Source organism: Arvicola amphibius, chromosome 3, assembly GCF_903992535.2.
Source record: "Arvicola amphibius chromosome 3, mArvAmp1.2, whole genome shotgun sequence".
Classification (NCBI taxonomy): Eukaryota; Metazoa; Chordata; class Mammalia; order Rodentia; family Cricetidae; genus Arvicola; species Arvicola amphibius.
This window is the reverse complement of record NC_052049.1, coordinates 177,086,447-177,107,456: the sequence shown is the minus strand read 5'-3', so window position 1 is coordinate 177,107,456 and position 21,010 is coordinate 177,086,447. Positions and strand designations below refer to the sequence as shown.

The window sequence follows — 21,010 nt, the reverse complement described above, 5'->3', positions numbered from 1 at the left end:
ATCAGTTCATAGATACTTTCCTGGTAGATGAATTTGTAGAAAATTAACATTTTCTTTCCTACATTTCATGCATTTTAAAAAAAAAATGGCTCACAAAAAGGAGGAAAATATAACTGATCCTAGGTCAATGCCCCAGTCTGCACTAAGTGAAAAGAAGAAACCCCCCTCCCAGTATTGAGAGAGCATAGCAGAAGAGCACCCAGCACTTCCAGAGCGTGGATTCAAACTCACAAGGCAAAGCCTCAGGAGGCAGGGAGGAAAACACAGGCAGCCAGGGACAAAGACTCCATCTTATTCCTCCTGATCCTAAAAGGCCTAGCAACAACAAACAAAGCAAGTGGACATGGTGCCACCTGGTGGTGGCCACCAAGAGCTGTCAAAGACAATTTTATAATCTTGACTGACCAAGATTAAAGCTTTATTGTTCAAAATAGAATTCCCCTGTGACTGGTGAGAGATGCCAAATCTAGAGTTCCCTCTGAACCTCCCAAATCCCAATCTGCATGCTCACAATGAGAAACCTCTGGTCTTGAGAACAGTAGAGATGTTTAGCAAAATCATTTGTTTCCCACGTGATGCCAAAGGCTGCCCTATCCAAAGAGCTCAGTACCACTACCAGTAAACAGGGTATACGACTTTGGAAAGAGTAAATGGAGAAAGCCCCTTTAATCCTATTCTGTAGCTTGTTCATTCCCCCAGGTGGAAACCAAATACTTGTTCTAGCAGGGATGCACTCAGGACCACCTGTGCAAACACCAGCACTTATCAGACCAGATGATCAAGACCAAGATCAAGCAGAAGGAGCCACCACAAACTAGAACCTTTATCTGTCCTTGCAAATGATGAGAATGAGGAGGTTGGGCGCACACAACTGAAGTTCAGATTTGTCTTCATGTCTGTGCCCCAACACTCTTCTCCTTGGGTTCTTCCATCTTCTCCACTTCTACTTGAACAGAAAGGCCTCGTGAAGGGCTTAAATCTAAAAGCAGCCAGATACAGTAACCAGTAACTTACTTACATAAAATCTAAATAAAGTAAACTTTCAGTTCTCCAAATACATGTCATATGCATCAATAGCCATATGTGACTAGTAGATATCATGTCAGACTAAAGGAATGTAGAACACTTCCATCTCCTCAGATGTTACATTACATAGAACTGATCTAGAAAATTATCCAACTGTCTCCTTAGTTTTTAAAATCGTACTACAGGAAAAAAAATCTTAAAAACAAAATACATGTATACAACTCCATGCAGCTATATACATTCATATGAGCAGTATGGTATATGTTCCTACGCAGAGTTACATTCACGGACAGACTTCTATATAAGGGCTCTAAGAATACTTTGGTAAACAGAGAACTCAACAATCCCTTCCTGCCACTGACTTCCTTTTCTTGCTTGATTGTATCTTGCTGGATTTTTTTTTTCACTTTTAATTCTATGTTTCTCAACTGTCTTTCACTGTTCCGCACAGCAAGAAATATCTGCATCATCAATGTTTTGAAACATCTCTGCATAATCTATATCTGTCTCCAATAAGAGCTGGAGTCAATGAGTTCTGGGGCCAATGAGAGCTGGGGCCAATGAGAGCTGGGGCCAATGAGAGCTAAAGCTAGGGAGAGCTGGGGCCAATGAGAGCTGGGGCCAGGGAGAACTGGGGCCAATGAGAGCTAAAGCTAGGGAGAGCTGGAGCCAGTGAGAGCTGGGGCTTTAGACTGGAGCAAACACTGGAGAGATGGCTTGGTGGTTGAAAGCACTGGCTGCTCTGCCAGAGAACCACTTCAATCCCCAGCACCACGTGGCTGCTCACAACCATCTGTAATCCAGTTTCGGGAGATCTAACACTCTTCCGGCCTGTGAGGGCAGCAGGCACACGGTGGTATAATGACACCCATGCCTGCAAAACTCATACACATAAAATAAAATTTCTTGAGGGAAAAAAATACAAGAAAGAGTTTTCAGAAATTAAAATCATGGTTTTCAAGTTTTAAAATGTAACAGTGCACAATGGTAAATACATAAGGAAAAGATGAAGACCAAATTGAGTATATATATATATATATATATATATATATATATATATATATATGGAAAGCAGAGAGACACACAAACCCAAGAAACTTATCCAATGACTTAACAGTAGTAGAAAAAAGCTGCAAGGGAATAAAATGATAGGAGATATTTTCTCTGAGTTAAGACAGATTAAAAGGAATCAGGAGGTGTCACAAAAGAATAAGACCTCCACCCTGATATGTCCCAAGGAAATTTTAGAACTCGAGGCTAGATAATGTTCTAGAAAAAGAAATGGCTAACATCAGACTTCTGAACAATGGAAATAGGGATTAAAAGGAAATTAAATATTTTTTCAAAGTTGTCACACAATTTTATAGAATATTGTCTAAAACTAAAGAGATGATGTATTTACTAATACCAGAAAAGGTTGCCACTAAATGATGGCAGGTTACTGATGGGGAAACGCAGCCTAACTACAAAAGGGTAAAAGAGGGGATAGCAAATTACTATCAATAAAATAGAATAACTATATCCAAATTATCAATCAATATAAAGATAAAGACATTTTCATAAACTCCTTATTTTTACCACCCATGCCTCCTCCATGAAAAACTTCTCTCGAGTAGGCATTCTAACAAATCGAGCAAGAAATCAATAAGTAAGAGGAAGTATAAAAGTCATACATGAGTACAGGAGATATCAGACAGCACTGTCTAAAGAGGATCACATTGAAAAAGCAACGGTTTCAAAACAGTTGATGATTCACTTCTGTGGGCCCAGCCATGCCGCTTATGGTAGGAAGAATAATATTTTATACAATCACACTACCCTGAAAATGCCACCCACTGGTTTCCAATTTTAGAATCAACTCATAGATGAAGCAGGGAAAACTTAAAGAGTCAAGGATAGCAGATAAATGATACAAACATCATCACCACACAAGCCCAGCAGTAGAACTGGAACAACCATGCACTCTGTCTTACACAGCAGTCTCTACAAATCAAGTCAAGAAACAGAGGTGCAAGTTTATTTTGAATTGTCAGCAGTGACCATTTCTGAGCAGTAGGCTTAATTTTGGTTGTCTTCTATTCTACATGTTTTTCCCCTTTTCCATGTGCATATACACTGTTGAAAGGTAGACCTAGAAATGTTCCAAGAACACTAGAGATGCTCTATAAGAGTTATCTCATTCTGTCATTACAAACACATTTTCTGAAAAGTGGAGGGGAAAGATCTCACTTCCATCTACACATACAAAGAAAAGATAAATTAATTTGCATCTAATATCCAGAACCAGTTCCCTAACATCTCCCCACAAAAATAAATTCACTGTGCTGTACCTGATAGGCCCTTAGAACTTGAAGCCAGCTTTTCCAGGTGACTGTTAATTTTCTCAATAGCTCTGAAGTTCTTGTTCCTCTTCAGAACATCCACAGCAGACCGAGAATGCAGATCTAGCAGAGTAGGGTCTGCTCCAAAGCTCAGTAGCATCTGCACATCTTCTGTTTGTCCTAAGGCAGGCCAAAACGAGAAGAGGGAATGCTCATGGTTCCTTCCATAAGGAGATGTCCCCATGAGAGCTCAGGGACTGGGGTTCCTCTTATTTAGGAACCTAAACTGACAGCCTTAGGCAGTCCACCCAACTGCCCCCCTCAAAGCAAGGAGTCCTGGTGTGGAGTGGGAAGGACAATAGCTTTTAAGAGGTTCAGAAGTGCGCTCCTCTCTACCTTTCTCCCCTCTCCTTGGCAACAAGCAAAGAGAGGGGAAATCTGGTTACTAAGCAACAGTTACAGCTGTAAGGATAAGAGCAAGCTGTGTCTTCAGATTTCTTTATCCCCTGGGGAGGAAAGAGGATATTGCTCCAGAAAAAAATTAAATAAATTATTTATATATAAAATATACATATACATATATTACACTACACACACACACACACACACACACACACACACACACACGAGCCCGTCTGGTGATAGAAGAAAAAAGTAGCAACTGCTTTGGCATCAGGGTTTTCTATTGTTGTCATTGTTATCACTCTCTAACCCCAACCTTCTGGCTATCAGCTCTATTTGAGCTCTGATATACCTATCTGACAAGCATCAAGGTGTCTCAGTGATCACAGATTTGACATGTTTCAGATTGAAACAGGTATGTCCCTGGGGTGCACAGGACTTAGGCAGGTACAGAGAATTAAATCAGTGTTAGCCTTCAACTCCCCTGTGTAATATTCACTAAAGCTTGCTGTCTGATAGGGATCTCCAAGCCAGTGTCTGTCAGGCTGCTCACGGTGCTGTCTTCTCCCATCTCTGTACTCACAGCTGCTTCTCCACCATGCAAAAATTAAAAACTTATACTTCCTATCCATCAAGTGTGGTTGGCACAATACTAAGCCCTAGAGTCCTGATCCATGGTGTGTGTACACCCAATCATGTATTTATTAATTTAGGAACTTCAGCAATGAGCTTAAGACAGATTATCCAGTTAGGCATGACCTAGTTATGAGAGTCAGATACCAAAGTTCTGAAGATCATACAGGAAAACCAATCATTGAAGATTCAAAAATGAGAGGGACTTAACGCACTAGTTCTCTCCTTCTGGTTTTGAAGGTAGAGGATGCCACAGAGTGACTATGTGTGGCCTATGGAAACTCAGAGCAACTTCTGGAAGACATTCAAAAAAGAAAATTGAGACCTTAACCCAGCATCTTAGATTCTGCTCCACCAAATACGCCTGAAACCAGACCTGGAATTCCAGATGAGACATAGCCAAAGCCAACATGTTGAATTTGGCCTTTCTGGAAAACCAGCAGAAGACCCAGTCTCACCAGGCCAGACTACTGACCCACAACAGTCTGTGAGTAAAAAATGGGTGTCAAACAAAGGAAGGGAGTGTCACTGCAAGTCACCACACTGTCAGTACTTTGTTAACCAGCACAGGGAACTAAAGCAATTATAAACAAAGGACATTAAAAACTTCCTACCTGCAGGGTATCAGATGGCCAATGAAAAGTAACTGGTGCTTGTTTCAAAAGGCTTTACATGAGCTGGCAAGACTAACAACCTTAGTTCAACTCTGGAACCCATATGATGGAAGAAAGAGCATCAATTCCCAAAAGCTGTCTTCTACTTACACACATCACACACACATACACACACGCACGCACACGCACACAGTGTTGATTTAAAAAAGGAGAAGCAGGAGAGAGAGAGAGAGAGAGAGAGAGAGAGAGAGAGAGAGAGAGAGAGAGAGAGAGAGAGAGAGAGAGAGAAAGAAAGAAATCTCTATTTCCAATGTTGCTTGCCATCAAAAGATCACAGCTCAGTCTCACTCACCAAATCTGCTACAGATGATAATACCCATGTTGTGGGAGCTCCTTAAGCCAATAGCCTTTAGGATACCAGTCCACTTAGGATGTGGTCATGCACTACAAGTGCAGACGAAAAGTGGGTGCAGCCCTTCTTTTCTGCTGGATTCAGTTCCAGTTCCTAGTGTACACTGCGATCGCTACCCTTACTGTGAGTTTAATCCCCAAATAAATAACCCTTTGTTATACTCCATTCTGGGCTATTGTGGTACCTTTGATACTACTACACCACCAGGCATAAGTGCCACCATTCATGCCACCTCCATTTCACTGACACTGAGAATTCATTACCATTGTAGAAAACAAAAATGTTCTGTATTTGTTTGAGACAGGATCTCACTATGTAGAGTAGACTGGCCTCAAACTAAAAAGATTCCACCTGTCTCTGTCTCCTCAATGCTAGGATTAAATGTATGTGCCACCACACATGATGAAAAAAAAGATGTTTTTACATAACCAAGAGAAGGTACATAATGATGGGTCTGAGAGTTTGGGGGAAGAGAGTGTCATCAAAGAGCTCAATGGGAGTGAGCAGCTTTCCTCCTTCAAAGTCTAACAAGGCTTTTCATGTCACAATAACCAACTTCTCTTCAGCTATGCCAATCTCTCTCTCTTACATGTGGCCTGTATAGCACTGTATGTATAATAGGATCTAATTCCCATGTTAGGTTCTAAGGGCCATGAAGACAATGGTGGTTGCCTGGTTCACAGGTCTGGCATAGAATAAAGGCACTTTATAGCACACAGTAAGGGAGTATGTGGGGTGTAGCCAGAAGTCCAAGTTCTTGAGACATTTAACCCCACAGAAGCCACTTGAAAGAGCCCAGTGATTCTCCTCTCACCTACCTCCTTCCTGCTTACGCCTGTTTTCCCAATCATAGTCAATTCAAGGGAAAGTCTGGTCTTCTGAGTCTGCCATGTGTGGGTTTTCTAATGTCTGCAGGCACTTGACCCACAACAAATTTTCCAGCATAATAGCTCTACTCACGCTTGATGGAGTATCCTGGGAAATGAGCAGCAGCAACATGCAGGACAGTGCAGCCAGCATCATCTCTGTGGTTGATGTGGCCTTTCCACTCAGGCTTGTGCTCCATTATCCACCTGAAAAGCTGATTGTCCCCTGGACAGAAATAAGTTGCAAATATTATTTCTACATAAAATTAAGAAAGCAAATCAACTGTATGCTCCCCCTAAGGGATCAAAATGGGGACTATAGCACACATTTCTACTCTCCGGCAGAAGGTATGAAGGGAAGCAGGTGTTTCATAATAATCTCAGGTTAGGTACCCTAGAAGGCTAACAGGAATCTTACCCATGTAGCTTACTGAGGGGGAAAACTCAGGAGTAAAGGGGTGAACAAGGCAGAGCAGGGCAGGGGAAGGAGCTAAGCAAGGGCATGGCCTAAGATACATCTGGTTCCAGCTATTGTACAGAGGAGACAGGACGGGGTCTTGACCTTCAGGACATAGGCAAATTTCTAATCTTCACATGTCTCCTCATTTAAAAGTTGGGTCCAGGATTAGACTGCTTTTAGTCAGGCTTTGCAGTTACATATTTGTCTACAAATCCCTGTGTAAAAGGAAGAATAGCATCATGTACAAAATCCCAAGTATATCAAGTGGATAATGGTGGAGCACAAATAAAAGACGGAAAAAAGTCCCAAGCACTGCCACCCTCAGTCCCCTCCAGGAAGATGATACAGGCTAGAAGAGCTAACAGAGCTCTCTCGGCTCCTTCTGGTCCAGGAAGATCAAACTTACACCTCCCAAAAAACACAAGTTTCTATCTTTTTTAATATTTATTTATTATGTATACAATATTCTGTCTGTTTGTATGACTGCAGGCCAGAAGAGGGCACCATTACAGATGGTTGTGAGCCACCATGTGGTTTGCTGGGAATTGAACTCTGAGCCATCTCCCCAGCCCCACAAGTTTCTATCTTAAGTGTTGGTATGAGTGTTTGTGTGTTAATGACAGACTCAAATATTTAATTTTGTAAAGCAAACGATAAAGCCTTAAGGAGTCTATTTTATGAAAATGGGAATTCTATTACGTCTAGTGGAACCTGCCTGTAGTCCCAGCTACTGTGGAAGCCAAGGCAAGAGGAACATAAATCCAAGAGTTAATTCAAAGCCAGAGAGAAACTAACAAAACACAGCCTCAAAATTAAATGGGTGTGAGGTGAGAGTAGCTGAGTGGCAGACAGCTTGCATAGCATGTGTAAAGACTCTTCTTTCTTTACTAAGAGAGAGAGAGGGAGGAAGGGGGAAGAAAAGAACGGGAAAGAGAGTGTGTGTGCAGTCCTTGGCAATACAATCAACTGTTGAAGTATCAGTTCATGGTCCTTTCAAGGATCCTCCAGTCACAGTCCCAAAACACAGTTGCAGGCCCTCTGGGCTACACAGAAAAACATGCTGAGGGTCAGAACCAGACAAGCTACCTCTTTCATAACAGTTCTCTCTTCCAATCCATGTCTGGAGCTCTACTCTTCTGTCTAGACTTTAAAAACACAAGATCTTTGCAAGCCGAATCTCTGGCAACTACTCAGTGCCGGGAGAAATAAACATGCTTTGTCCTCACCGAAAACCAGAATCGCTTGGATAGCCTGCCTTCAAGTAGCTCAACTCTGAGCAGAGCCCTGTGCCTCTGAGCCGTCAAGAAGCTAGACAGGTATGCGAGTGGAGAAAACTCACTTGCTTGGATGCAGAGCCGCATGAGGGCATGGAGAGGGCTGGGTCCTATGGTTTTAACATTTGCACCAATGGAAATGAGCCACTGAACCAGCTTGGGCACTTGCTCCATTTTCTCATAAAGCCCGATGAAGACATACTTCTGGGGAGAAAACAAGACACACAAACAGAGTCATGAAAGTTACTACATCAATACAAAACTTAAGCTCCTTCAACCTCACAGTTTTGAATCTGTAAAACACAAGCTAACTATTCTCAGCCCAAGAGCACCATAAATAACACATTTACAATGAAGCAGCTACTGAGGAAGTCCTGAACACAAGTGACATGCTCTCCTATAAAGGCACATTTCTAGAATCGTCCCCCTTACCTCAAAGAGGCTTTTCAGTGACAGCTCAGAGACATGGATATTGCTTGGCAGCCGGTCTTTCTTTGCTGACAACAGTAGAAATGACTGCTTGCAAGGAAGAACAAGAAAAGGTTGGCAAAGCAATCTTCTCCATGGCTTATTAGAACAGAAAGGTTATTATTGTATGACCCAACAACAACAAACGAAAAAACGCTTCATCTACTTTTTAAGCTACCTACAAAGTTTGTCAGACTAACCCATGATAACCAAAGTCTCTCTGTCTAGCCACCTGCCTGGCTGACTGTAAGCAAAACTCTTTCCACATTCCCTCACAATCTGCTAAAAACAAGATTCCCTAATATCAAACATCTTAGCAGGGGATGAGGGCAGCCTGGTGTCACACAAACCTAAAATTCTAGGCTCTGTATAACCATGCCTAGAGACACCTCTCCCATACACATCCCTGCCATTGGACTAGGAGCGTAGAAACTGAGACTAAGGCTGTATTTTGCTTCTAGATCCTTTCAGCTTGGTGTACAGTTAATGCTCACCTTCCACAGGCCCACTGTCCATGTCCAGCCCTAGATAATGCACTCAGGACTCTGACAGTCAAGACCACTGGCCTGGCTTTTAAGATGCCTCAGTCTCCAGTACTTGAAAACTACCTAGATGTCACACAGCTAGGATGTTGGGCCTGCCCCCTTGGGCTGGATTCCTGAGCCTTCCCTTGATTGCGTAGGATGAGCATGTCAGATTATTATAAAGATCCTTAGCTTAGCAGTTAGAGATTGCTCAGTGGTTAAGAATACTGGCTGCTCTTCCAGATGATCAGAGTTCAATTCCCAGCACCCATATGACAGTTCACAGTTCCAGGGGACCTGGTGTCTTCTTCTGCACCCCTTGAACACCAGGCAAACATGTAGCACACAGACATACATGCAGGAAAAAAAAAAAAAAAAAAAAACCATATGCATTTAGAAAGAAAAAAAACTTGTTAGCTCAGTGCTTAGCATATTATAAGACTTTAATACACACTACCAGATTAACACCAGGTGCTCTTAACCATTCTTTTTAAATTTTCAGCAAAACCCCGAGAAAAAAAAGTAAAGTAACTCTGTATGCTGCAACTTAAAAATATAAATCTGAGATTCAAAGGAGTAAACCTGAGATCGCAGTAGTAACTGGATGATTAAGGCTCAAGGACACCTCCAGCCTCTTCCAGCTGTTATTCACCAATTAGCAATTTCTTAAAACTACACAGAAACCTTGAGTTGTGAAGATGGCTCCCTTGGTAAAGTACATGTCATGCGAGTAAAGGGGTCTGAGTTCAGGTCCCCAGCATCCACTTAAAAAGCCAGGCACAGAAACAGCCAGAAACAGAAACAGCGGGGCAAGAAAAGGAAGGTCAATCCCTAGCCTAACGATGAGCTCCAGGCTCAGGGACAGATCCTGGTCAACAAAATAAGGTGAAGAGTGACTGAGCAAGGCCTCCACATCAACCCAGCCCTCCCCAAGCACCACACACACATGCCCAAGCATCTGCATGCACATATGCACATACAAAGAAGTACACATCACATACACCATACATACCAGAGGCCATCCACACAGAGAATAAATAAATATATATGTTTTTAAGAAGCTATTCTGGTATCAAGATAAAGAAATAATGCATTACATTCCTTTGATATTGAGAAAAGAAATGATTTTAAAAGAGTGTTTTCCTAGTGTGAGAGCCACCTCCTGTACTCACATGCCATAATCCTTTCTTTGCCAACTTCTCTATTACATATTGCCACACTTCTGTTGAAAATCCAACAGTGAAAATATGATCAAAGCAGGGCAAGAAACTCTGCAAAACAATGGAGTCACCTGAAAAAAAAATTCCATAGTTTAGAAACTTTGTGAGTGAAGTCTAGAGCCTTGAGGAAATGTTCCCCAATGAAGACCACATAAAGTCAAAAGGTAAGTTAAAGATCTCAGGAGGAAAACTCACTGAAAAGTGTAAAGTTCATTCTGACTGAATGGGTAGCAATCATTTTAAGTTTGGTCAGGGCTGGATACTGTGAGGACAGCAGACTGCAGCATCTCGGGCAAGGGATGTGATACACAAGTTCCCTCTGAGCCCTTTTGGAATAAGCAATAAGGTCTCCGATCCCTGGGCAAGGAGTGTCACAGCAATGATGTCAAACACACACTGTGAGGTGTTACAGGACCTTCTATCATCCCTCTAGGTTAATTTCATAATAAACAAGGTGTCAATAAAATGGTACAGCATATGAATGCTTGCTACACAGTCTGAAAACTTAAGAAAGAAGATAAATACACAGTGAGATGTATAGTGTTATTTAAAAAATAATTTTTAGCAGGTTAGAGAAAAAATACTTGAAAGTCACAGAAAAGAACAAAATCATCTAACACAAGTTTAGTAAGTAGGAAATCTCTACCCACCAACAAAGGAAACTTACAGGCTATAAAATAAGACTCCAAAAGCTTTAAGTCATTAGAGTAATCAGACTTCCCTGTTTTTACAAAGGTACAAGCCACTGAAGTTTCCAAAAATGCTTTCTGGTAGGACCAGTTTCATTCCAACTGACTATACTAGTCCCAAAAGAACACCCTGAAGTCATTTTCCGATGAGGCATTTGGGGTAAGTAACAGACTTAAAATACTTTCTCCCAGTTTGACTTACTGCTCAAAGTTGTGAAGATTCCGACAAGGAAATCAGGAACCTGCACTTGGTCTAGGCTTCTCTGCAAAAGTCGCAGACCCTCAAAAAACATGCGTGCAGCTTCATAAGGCTGGAGCAAGTGTAGCAAGGAGTAACCAGCCCGGTAGTAACCCTGGAAAAGAACAAAGTAAAGCTGATATTCCATTGCCTCTGACCTGCAGCTGCTGCCGGAAAGAAAAGCAAGACTGCAATGTGAGGCTCCTACTCCAGAAGCCTTCATTGTGTTCAAAGAAGCTCTCCCCTCTTCTCTCACACTCACTCTGTCTCTGCTCCTCTCCCTGACTCTCTCTCCCGCCCACGCCCTGTGTGTGCTCCCTAAAACAGCCCTTGCTTTGCATGTGTTTCCCCCACAGGTTGCAGCTCCTACCCCTAAGTCCCTTTCCCTTGTTTTTTCATTCTTGTTAAAAAATAGCATAAACTTTCAGACTTGTCTCCTTCATTAGAATCTTCTAGGAGATCCTCATAAAAATAGCAACGTATCAAATTTATGGTTTTTCGCAGCTTAATTCACTGGGGCTCCAGCCACAGTTAAAGGTTAGTATTTTCCTCTACTACAGAGAACAGCGAGAGGGGGAAGAAAAGACACCTAGGAGCTCTGAGTAAGAATGGAGGAGCGGCTGTGGTTTCTATGCTGTTAGAAACTGGGACGATCACCACACAAGGAAACTGGGAATATTATTCAAAACTTCCTCAGGCCACAGCCAGAACTGTAGGAATGTATGCCAGGCCCAACTACTTCATACCCTAGCATACACCTGAGAAGAAGTCTCAGAAATGCGCTTCCATTTTCAAGTTCAGTAACATCTAAAGTGTCTATCCTCCTCCCTGGGAATGGAGCTCTGTAGAAGAGTGCTTTCCTAGCATGTACCAAGGGTAAATGCCTACTTATAATGCAAATTTTCAAGTCTCCCTCTGAATATTGAGTTATTTGTGGCTCTAACTTCCCCAACTTTTCCTATTGTGTTCTGCTGCCAACTATTTTGTTTAGTATCCTGATGTGGGAGGTCCTTCTGTATATGTGTTAATTTTATTGGTTAATGAATAAAGCTGCTTTGGCCTATAGCAGGGCAGAATAAAGCCAGACTAAAAGACATAGAGAGAGAGTAGGTGGAGTCAAAGAAATGCTATGTAGCTACCGAAGAAGACAGATGCCCTAAAACCTTACTGGTAAACCACAAGCCTCATAGTGATACATAGATTAATAGAAACGGGTTAATTCAAGATGTAAGAGCTAGCTAGGAATACACTAGAGTCATTGGCCAAACAGTGTTGCAATTAATATAGTTTCTGTGTGATTATTTCGGGTACAGGGGGCCGAGAAACGAACAAGCTGCCTCCATCTACAGTATTCCCTTAATTGTTGCAGCCCTAGGCATCATTTCATTTTACAGTTAAGGAACCTGAGTTATAGCAAGATTCTCTCATGCACATCAGACCATATAACAGAAAGGCTAACGTCTGGTGTTTTTCCCACTTTATGGAGGAGCTTTTCTCAACTACTCAGACCACTCCTTTAACACACACTTCATAGTCACATAGCTACAGACTACTGTTTAACTTAAAGCCTCATATTTTACTTCCTGGCTATTCTTCTCTTCAATTTAGTATGAATTACTCAGGATCTAACACTCCTTTTGTGTGTCTTGAAACACCAATGATGAGGTTGTCTTACAGGGTCAGCACTTGGGCCACTTCAACTGAAAAAAAAATCAGATTCATGCTTACCAGACTGGGCATAGTGGTGTATGTCTTTAATTCTAGCACCAAAGGTATAGGCAGGAAAGTCTGTTTGAAATCAGGGCTAACCTGGTCTATATAGTAAGTTCCCGGCCAGCCGAGCCGCATAGTGAGACCCTGTCTAAAAAAAGTAAATGTACACATACACCACCACCACGATTTAATGATCTGAAGTGGAGCTTGTTAAAATGAAGCGCAAGCATCTTCGTCTAACTACATCAGGTCTAAGGAGCTCCTCCAGCCTCTGACTGAGCACCATCTATCAGGGAGTCAGATTCCACTCTCCCAGGCAGAGTCTCAACACCCACCATCCCTGTACCTACTCCTCTGGAGTAAGGCTCCCCCAGCCCATGGACCTCTGTCTGAAGAGCAAGTGCATTCAAAGAGATGCATTCCTAGAACATCCACTTTGACACGAAGGAAGAAAAACAAGCAACGTAAAAGAAGGGAAGCTACCATACCTTCACATAGGTTGGGTCCCATTGGAGACACTCCTTGGCAGCAAGAAAAGCCTCCTTCCATTTCCCAAGGCTGTAAAATGCATTGGATTTATTGCACAACAGCACAGCCAATTCCCGAGGGGGAGTCCTGTGAGCAAGAACAAACCAGAAATCAGCAAAGCCATCATTCTGCAAATTCAGGGCATAGTCCTCAAAGACCACCACTCTGGAGCTGGCTGCTGCCAGCAGGCAGAGAGTTTAGTTGGAAATACCTGTTAGGCATATGAGATCTGTCTTTTGTAGCCCCCTAAAAAGACTGGAGCATTTACAGTGTAGAAACCTGTTTCCCTGCTCCCAGATCTCTGCTCATACTTTTAATGATAAATGCTTTCAACATCTTAAACCCATCAACCACACTGATCACTACAAATGTCTTTATTTGTAGAGAACATTAGTGAAAATGTATAAATGATGATGCCAAATAAATGGGGATGGGAAGGCATTCCTACCAAGACCTTAAGGAGTGCAGATGAAGCATGACTCAATCCACATGCACACCATATCATAGGAAGAACCTCTCAGAACACAGGCTGTACAGGCAGGGGATTCCAGGATACTTGCACCCATTGTGGATCAAAGGGAAGACAAGGGTTCTAGGTGAATGAGGTACTAGCTCCTAACTACTCTTTGTAAGGAGGGACATAGTTGGAAGACAGCCAAAGAGGTGGCCGCTGAAGCATGGCAGGACAAGGGCCACCATGTCTGCACCCAGAGCATACAGGGCAGCAAGAGTAATGCTGGAAGCAGGATGGAAGAAGAAAGAAGGTTCCAAGTGCACCACAGTGTCAGGGGAGCCCAAGGGTCACTGGGATGTTAGGCACACAGGGGGAGAAAACAAGACTTGCTATTTTCATACTTGTAAAATGAAAAGGAAGTCCAAGTCACTATGCAAAGAATTCTATGTATTGTGGATAAAAAACCAAAACTGTAAAAAGGATCTGTTACTATCCTACTCTCAATCTTCTGTATCTGCCTTCATTAACTTCCCAACTGTCCTTCCAAGTGGAGGAACGTAAGCCCCGAGACACACAGCAGTGGGGTCACCAGCAGATACTAAGCAAAGAGGGAAGGGAACAAAGGGCAAACATAGGACATCTCTCACAAAACAGAAAAGGCTCTGGATAAAGGAGAACCCCACTACACAAGTAACAACCTGTAGGAGGGACACAGTGCTTCCCCTCAGAGCTTGCCTCTGCTCCCCTCCCCCACCCAGCAAAGCAGCAGCCCTGCTAACCCCAGAGGCCAGAGCCACAGCAGAACAAATCTATAGTCTTAAGGCACGAAGTGTGTAGCAACAGGAAACTAACAGAGCAATAATGCTGAGGCACTGTGTGATTTTTCATGCACACAGGGAACTTTCCAGAAATGGCATCATAACAAACTAGATACAGAAGCAGGTAAGATTTGCAAAAGCAAATTTCTAATGATATTGTTTATTTTGAGAAATATATTATTCATAAAAAATATGTTCATGCATCTATTATTGTTATTTTATTTTACTATTGTTATTTTAATTTTATTCCTATGTGAAATGAACTTTTGTAATTAATATTTTAGACTAGCTTATCAGATATAGGTTCCATAATGCCATTTTTTTATGGGTCACTATTCTTTGTTCTCATTTGTTCTCCTTCTTCCCACTGCCCTCCCCTGTATCCATACCCTACCCTGGCTAGGTTCCCTTCCTCCACCTAGATAGTCCCCCAATATTTTAATACATTAATAATTCTTTTTCTCAGTTTTGAGTTATAATTCAGACTATATTGATAGTTATAACCTATAGAAATAAAACTCGCTGGTATTCTCAGTCATTTCTAAGCCTGTCACATGACACTACTATGTTTGAAAACAGGTTTTCTAAAGTGAGGAAGGTCTAGTGAGCCTTAGAGCCTGTAATATGGCCCTGTGGCCAGGGGTAAATAGCAGAGAAAACAACCAGATGGAAGCAACGACAATGAAGAAGCTTGGGGGTCCAGTCACCCCAGAAACTATAGTCCCTTAACCAGATGGGAGGGGAAGTTCTGTTGTGTTCTCTAGCAGACCCCATTTTCCCTGTCCCAATAGCATTCCTGTCCTTCTGTACTAACAATGTATAGAAGACAAAGAGGAAGCGGTATGAGAAAGGAAAAAGAAACTAGGCCATAAGATATGTGGAGAAAACATAGATAGCAAAGCCCTTGTTTAGGCCAAAGGAGACAAAGGCTAGAAAAGCTGAACACTCACCAGCCCTGTATAACACAAGAGAATCTTCAGCACACTTTTGGATAGCCAAAGAGAAGTTCACACTCTTAAGAACCTGGATGCCAGATTCTTTCAACAGATGAACACAAGCAAATAGGTTCACCCTGTAGAAAGTGGGAAGCTGGCTGCCTGCTTGCTACCAGACCCATGTGGGGTACAGTCACCTTCAAGCCTGTTTTATGGAGTCCATGGAAGCAGGTCATTCTAGCCCCACCCACCTTGAAAGAGCACACTCTGAGAAACCTTTCCTTTCTCAGTTTCCTTGTGGCAAGAACATTCCATGTGCTCAGTGGCCTGCTAGGAGTTGCTTCCAAGCGCACGACAGTATATACCCAGCAGGTGCTGAGCACCAAGACAGGCACATTCACTTTTCACCACAGCCCAGGAGGAGGTATTGTACCCACTGTTTACACATGAAAACAGGCTCAAGGAGATTCAGGTCACTTACCTAGAGATTTTTTTACCCCAGATCTGATCAATTCCAAGTTTCTGACCTAGATCCCATGCACGTAGGACAAGTACAATTCAGTTGCTAGTCCTTCTTTCCCTTATAACCTTATATAATTACAAACCAACACAGACATGCACTGCAGTTCCAAAGACCTCATGTGAAAGTGGTTAGGAAACGGCCCTGGGTTCTCGAGGCCCTTCCTTTTTAAAACGCTACAAAGCGAGCCTTGGAAAGTTTGACCCAGAAGCTGTTTACATCCTCCAAAAAGTCCTTCTTTTCAGTCACAGTCTCTTCTGCTCACTGTGATCAGTGACCTAGCATACAAGGCCACTTGTTCTAGCTGTGGTAGAAACATTTTAATGCCAGACGTGAAAAGGGTACAACGACTACCTTGGATTTGTCTCAAAGGTTGGGGAAAAGGGTCTGACACCCCTGGCTACATGATGGGGGCTCTAAATATGATGAGCAAAGGCAGGAGCGGAGAGGCCTGAGAAAGCCTCTACCAAGAATATGCAGAAATTTCAAAGGAGATACCCCTTCCAGTGTGGCAGCACTGAAGGCAAAGTGGTGGGAGAGTATTAAATAATGACAATAGAGGCATCCATGTATGCCATGTACCTATGAGGTCATAAAGTTTGTTGGGTGTCTTGCTGATCAAGTAAGTCTATTCTCGGGTATGTAATGATTCTCATTACTTTTGTTATTTCAAATCTTGTTGTCAAGGAGGTAGAGGAAGGAACTGAGCTGAACAAGCATGATGGTGGCTTAGTTTAGACACACATGAGCTGGCTGGGAAGGAGACTTCTGAACCCCACTGCATTCCTTAGGTAGAACTTTATGAAAACGAGGCCCATGATTCCTATACCAGTCAGAACACAAAACTCCACCCACACTCCTCATTCTGTGACTTGCATTTACTCAGGTCTGACTAAGGAGGACATGAGAAAATGTCAAGGACTGACTTACGAGGGAACAAAGCGCTATGTTTCTCTTCTGAATACTGTCAGCCATTTGCCAAACAAATATTTATCAAACTGGTCATTACCAGAGAGCTAGAACATGAAAATCCCCACCACTGACAAAGGGTCAATACCTGTCCTTTAAAAATATCTTTCTATTGCTAGAAAAGTCCAGCAAGCAGCTGTGCTGGTTTGTTTTAATGCCAGCCTTCCAATGCTAAAGCAGGAGAGTGAGTTTTAGGTCACTCGTTATTACACATATGAGACAGAAGTGATTTCAAATTTGGGAGAACTGTTTACAGGGAAATAGCCTTATGGATGTCTCCCACAGTGAAAACTGGAAATAACCCTAAGTGTTTCATTGCTCCTAACAGATCTAAGGCAATTATAGTTTACCCATGCACTAGAATGGCATGCATCGGCTATTTTAAAATCATGTAACAGACATTTGATGACAGAGTTAGTAAAAGAAAAATTTGAGCTACACAAAGTCATATATCCAAAATTAAATTTTCAGTAGGTAATACATTGAAACTATGACAGAATGGCATTAGCCATACCACTGAGACTAAGTAGGGTTAGGGTTTTCGTCATTTTTTTCTTTAATTTTCAGCACTTTACAATATATGACCTTGATAATCAGAGCATGAATAGTATCAAAACGAGAGTGTAAGATAGTTTAGCTGAACGCCACTGCAAATGTTTCTCTGATATTCACATGTACAATTTGTAGCTTTGGGATGTTTTCACAGAAACCTACAGAGAGCACTAGGTAGGAGCTGCATGCGCAAATGCTGGAGACAGTCCGCCCCACACTCTGCACTGCCTCTATGCACTATGTCAAAAGGAGTGAGGGTGACTACGGTAGAGACAGCAACCTCAGACAAAAATCTCTCCAATGGTGACTAGGCGCCTTCCAAGGACAGGATGAGAGAACTCCTTGGCTCTTTATCAAAAAACAATAATAATAAATTGATAAATAATACAAATATTTTCTGGGGCTGGAGAGTCAACACCAACATGGCAGCTCATGACTGTCTATAATTCCAGTCTTGAGTGATCTCACACCTTCTTCTGGCCTCCTCTGGCACGGCAGACATAGTATGTTCAGACATACATAAAAGCAAAACACCCATACACATAAAACAAATAAATCTTTTTAAAACAAATTTTTTTTAAAATTTATCAACTAGTTTTTTGGACAAAAGAAATATTTTGGGTATGAGTAATCTGAATCTGATTTGATCTTCCTCCTCTGGGAGACAGTCTTTGAATTCCATTGTCTTTGTGTGTCATTTGTCACAGAATGAGTCCAGTCCATAGGGAAGAACACAGGAGTAGGTCTAGACTAGCCTGCTACAGCTATCCATGCAGACTGGGTGTCCTTTGGTTCCCATCAAGCCAGTGTCTATTTATAAAAAACTTTATTGTGGATCCCTAAAAGAACAACAACAGAAACTGGATGAGGTCACCTTCTCACCTTCACTTACGCCATACAAGTTTGGCTTTGTGACCAAAAACTACAAACTACATAGTCTCTCTGTCTGTCTGTCTGTCTGTCTGTCTGTCTGTCTCTCTCCCTCTCCCTCTCCCTCTCCCTCTCCCTCTCCCTCTCCCACTCCCTCTCCCTCTCTGCCATACAAGAGTCAGAGGTGTTAACCTATGTCTTCTCAACAAGTCTAAAAGCTGGGAACTCAGGATCCCAAAGACATCAAGCAGAATCCTGCTCTCAGAGGAGCTTGTCTTAACTGAGAGATTCCATTCCAGTAGGCATGTCTATTGCCCTGACTTTCGTCAGCCTTGTTAGCACTGGGAAAGTCTCAGATCGGAATCACCAGAATCACGTGTCACATGTGGTCAGAGACATTTGCACATAACCTTTAACCACTTACTGTCCTAGTCTGTGCCTAAGAGTAAATTTTGGATGGTAGCTGACACAGCTTCTACAGCTTCACGAACACCTCTGGCTTTTCTGATCCAGCTACCACACTAACTTCAACTCCTGCTGGCAGGCTGTTTATAACAATTAACCTGTTTAGCTTTGGTTTCGAGTCCCAAATACCCCGACTTACAATTCTCTTTGCATTTAATTATGCCTGTTCCAATGCAAAAATGTTACATGCTAATGAAAAGTTCTCACTGGACTGTGGCCAGCATGGCCAAATATATGAACTTAAGGATAAAGGGAGAAGTAGAGGTGGTGAAAGAGAGGAAAGACCTTCAGTTCTTCTCAGTCAAATCTTACAACTTTCAGCTGTACTTTTAAAACCCATCCTACATTCCTTTCCTAGTCAATTCTTCTTAGTCCAGAAGAAAAAAGACTGAAATTGTTCTGAACTGTTCACAGGATCCCTCAGTTCAGACACCCTTGTAACACTTTCCTCTCCTGCTGACAGCTTCTGATTTGCTCTTTTGTTTTATTTTTGGTTGTGGTTTGGTTTGGTTTTTCTGAGAAATGGTTTTTCTGTGTAGCCCTGGTTGCTCTGGAACTAACTCTGTAGATCAGGCTGGCCTTGAACTCACAGAAATCTGCCTGCCTCTGCCTCGAGAGTGTTGGAATTAAAGGTGTGCACCACCACTGCCCGGCTGACTCGCTCTTTTTGCTTAAAGAGAAACATGGGTTACCTAGCCTTTGCATACAGGCCAATTGAAGGGCTAGAGCCCCCAGAATATGGATGAACGAAAATCTGAGTTACAAGCACATTTTCGCTAGCAGAGGATGCACTTGCTCCAGGTGTAGAAACCCAGCTTCCTGTTTGTTTTGGTTATGTGTATGGCTTAGAGTTTAAGTCACCTGCTTGGTTATGCCTTTGGTTAATATTTACAGCACTACATTAACTTTTGTTCACCTTTTTCTCCAGAGCTGAAATGGAGCTTTAATATTCAAAAAAGAAGGAAACAAATTATTTAACACCTTTCAAAGACAAACCACTGAAATCCAAATCTAGCAAAGAGAAAACATTTTAATTTTCATCACTCCATACGATGGAAAATCCAATACAACTGGAAACTCAGACCTCACTGTCACTCATGCTGTAACACGAGATGTAAAGAGAATTAAAAGCAGCTGAATTTGTCTCACAATCTGTCCTGAATAGACCTCTAAAAACCCCATGAAGTCTGTCTCGTGATCTCAGACTAGAAGAGGCCTGGAAAGAAGGATGCTACTCTACAGTTGCACAAGTTCCTTCCTTTGGTCGTGAGACTACTGAGACAACGGTCACAGAGAAATCAGAGTTTCCCCAAGAGTCTCTCCCTGGGAGGAGAAGGCTGACGTCTGGTGCCAGCCAGAGGGAACTTGTCTCTCTACAAAAAAAATTACACATACTTCTGACAATATCACACCTCCTGACAGAAAGAGACCAGAGCCAAAACAATGATCAATCTATGAAGGGTCTGCGTTGGCTATAACTGCAGAGCTAAGCATATCTTAGTCCTCTACATAAACCACCAGCAAGTCAGGACCCCAACACAGGCAGAGGCAAGAATGCCTGTGGAAACTTTAAAATAAAAAATAGAAATAGATTAATATATAAAAGGTATTAAAAGTGACACTGCCTGCCCTAAAAGAAAAAAAGCAGAACATTTAACTAGTGTTTTTCCTGGATATATGAATATTTCCAAAACTTTCTTGGTAAAAGCATACGTTTTCTCTCTGATCTTAAGATATAAAATGTCCAGTCCCACCTAAGAAACTTTCAAAATTAAAACCTTGATGATTCTCAGGAGAGAAAAAGGGCTAAAAATATTTGTGGTCCACCTCATATAAAACCTGACAAGGGTTGCTTATTTGTTGGGTTTTGTTTTTCAACTTTATTTTTATGTGGATGAGTGCTTTGCCTTTGTGTATGTCCATGCACTGTGTGTACACAGGGCCCACAGAGGCCAGAAGAAGGCATCAGATCCCCTGAGACTGGAGTTATAGACAGTTGTGAGCTGTCATGTGGGCGCTGGGAATTGAACTCAGGTTCT

General features: G+C 42.1%; 1 protein-coding gene across 1 annotated transcript in view; it reads right to left on the bottom strand.

The window, feature by feature from the left end:
• The window catches only part of Trank1 (tetratricopeptide repeat and ankyrin repeat containing 1), a 77,418-nt gene that overhangs the window by 36,295 nt on the left and 20,113 nt on the right, over window positions 1–21,010 (bottom strand). The window contains exons 2-8 of the mRNA XM_038323109.1: window positions 13,349–13,475; window positions 11,112–11,262; window positions 10,173–10,291; window positions 8,441–8,524; window positions 8,074–8,212; window positions 6,369–6,500; window positions 3,357–3,527 (exon numbers count right to left, since the gene is read on the bottom strand). Of these exons, the coding sequence (XP_038179037.1) occupies window positions 3,357–3,527; window positions 6,369–6,500; window positions 8,074–8,212; window positions 8,441–8,524; window positions 10,173–10,291; window positions 11,112–11,262; window positions 13,349–13,475 (923 nt within the window). The remainder of the gene's footprint in view (window positions 1–3,356; window positions 3,528–6,368; window positions 6,501–8,073; window positions 8,213–8,440; window positions 8,525–10,172; window positions 10,292–11,111; window positions 11,263–13,348; window positions 13,476–21,010) is intronic.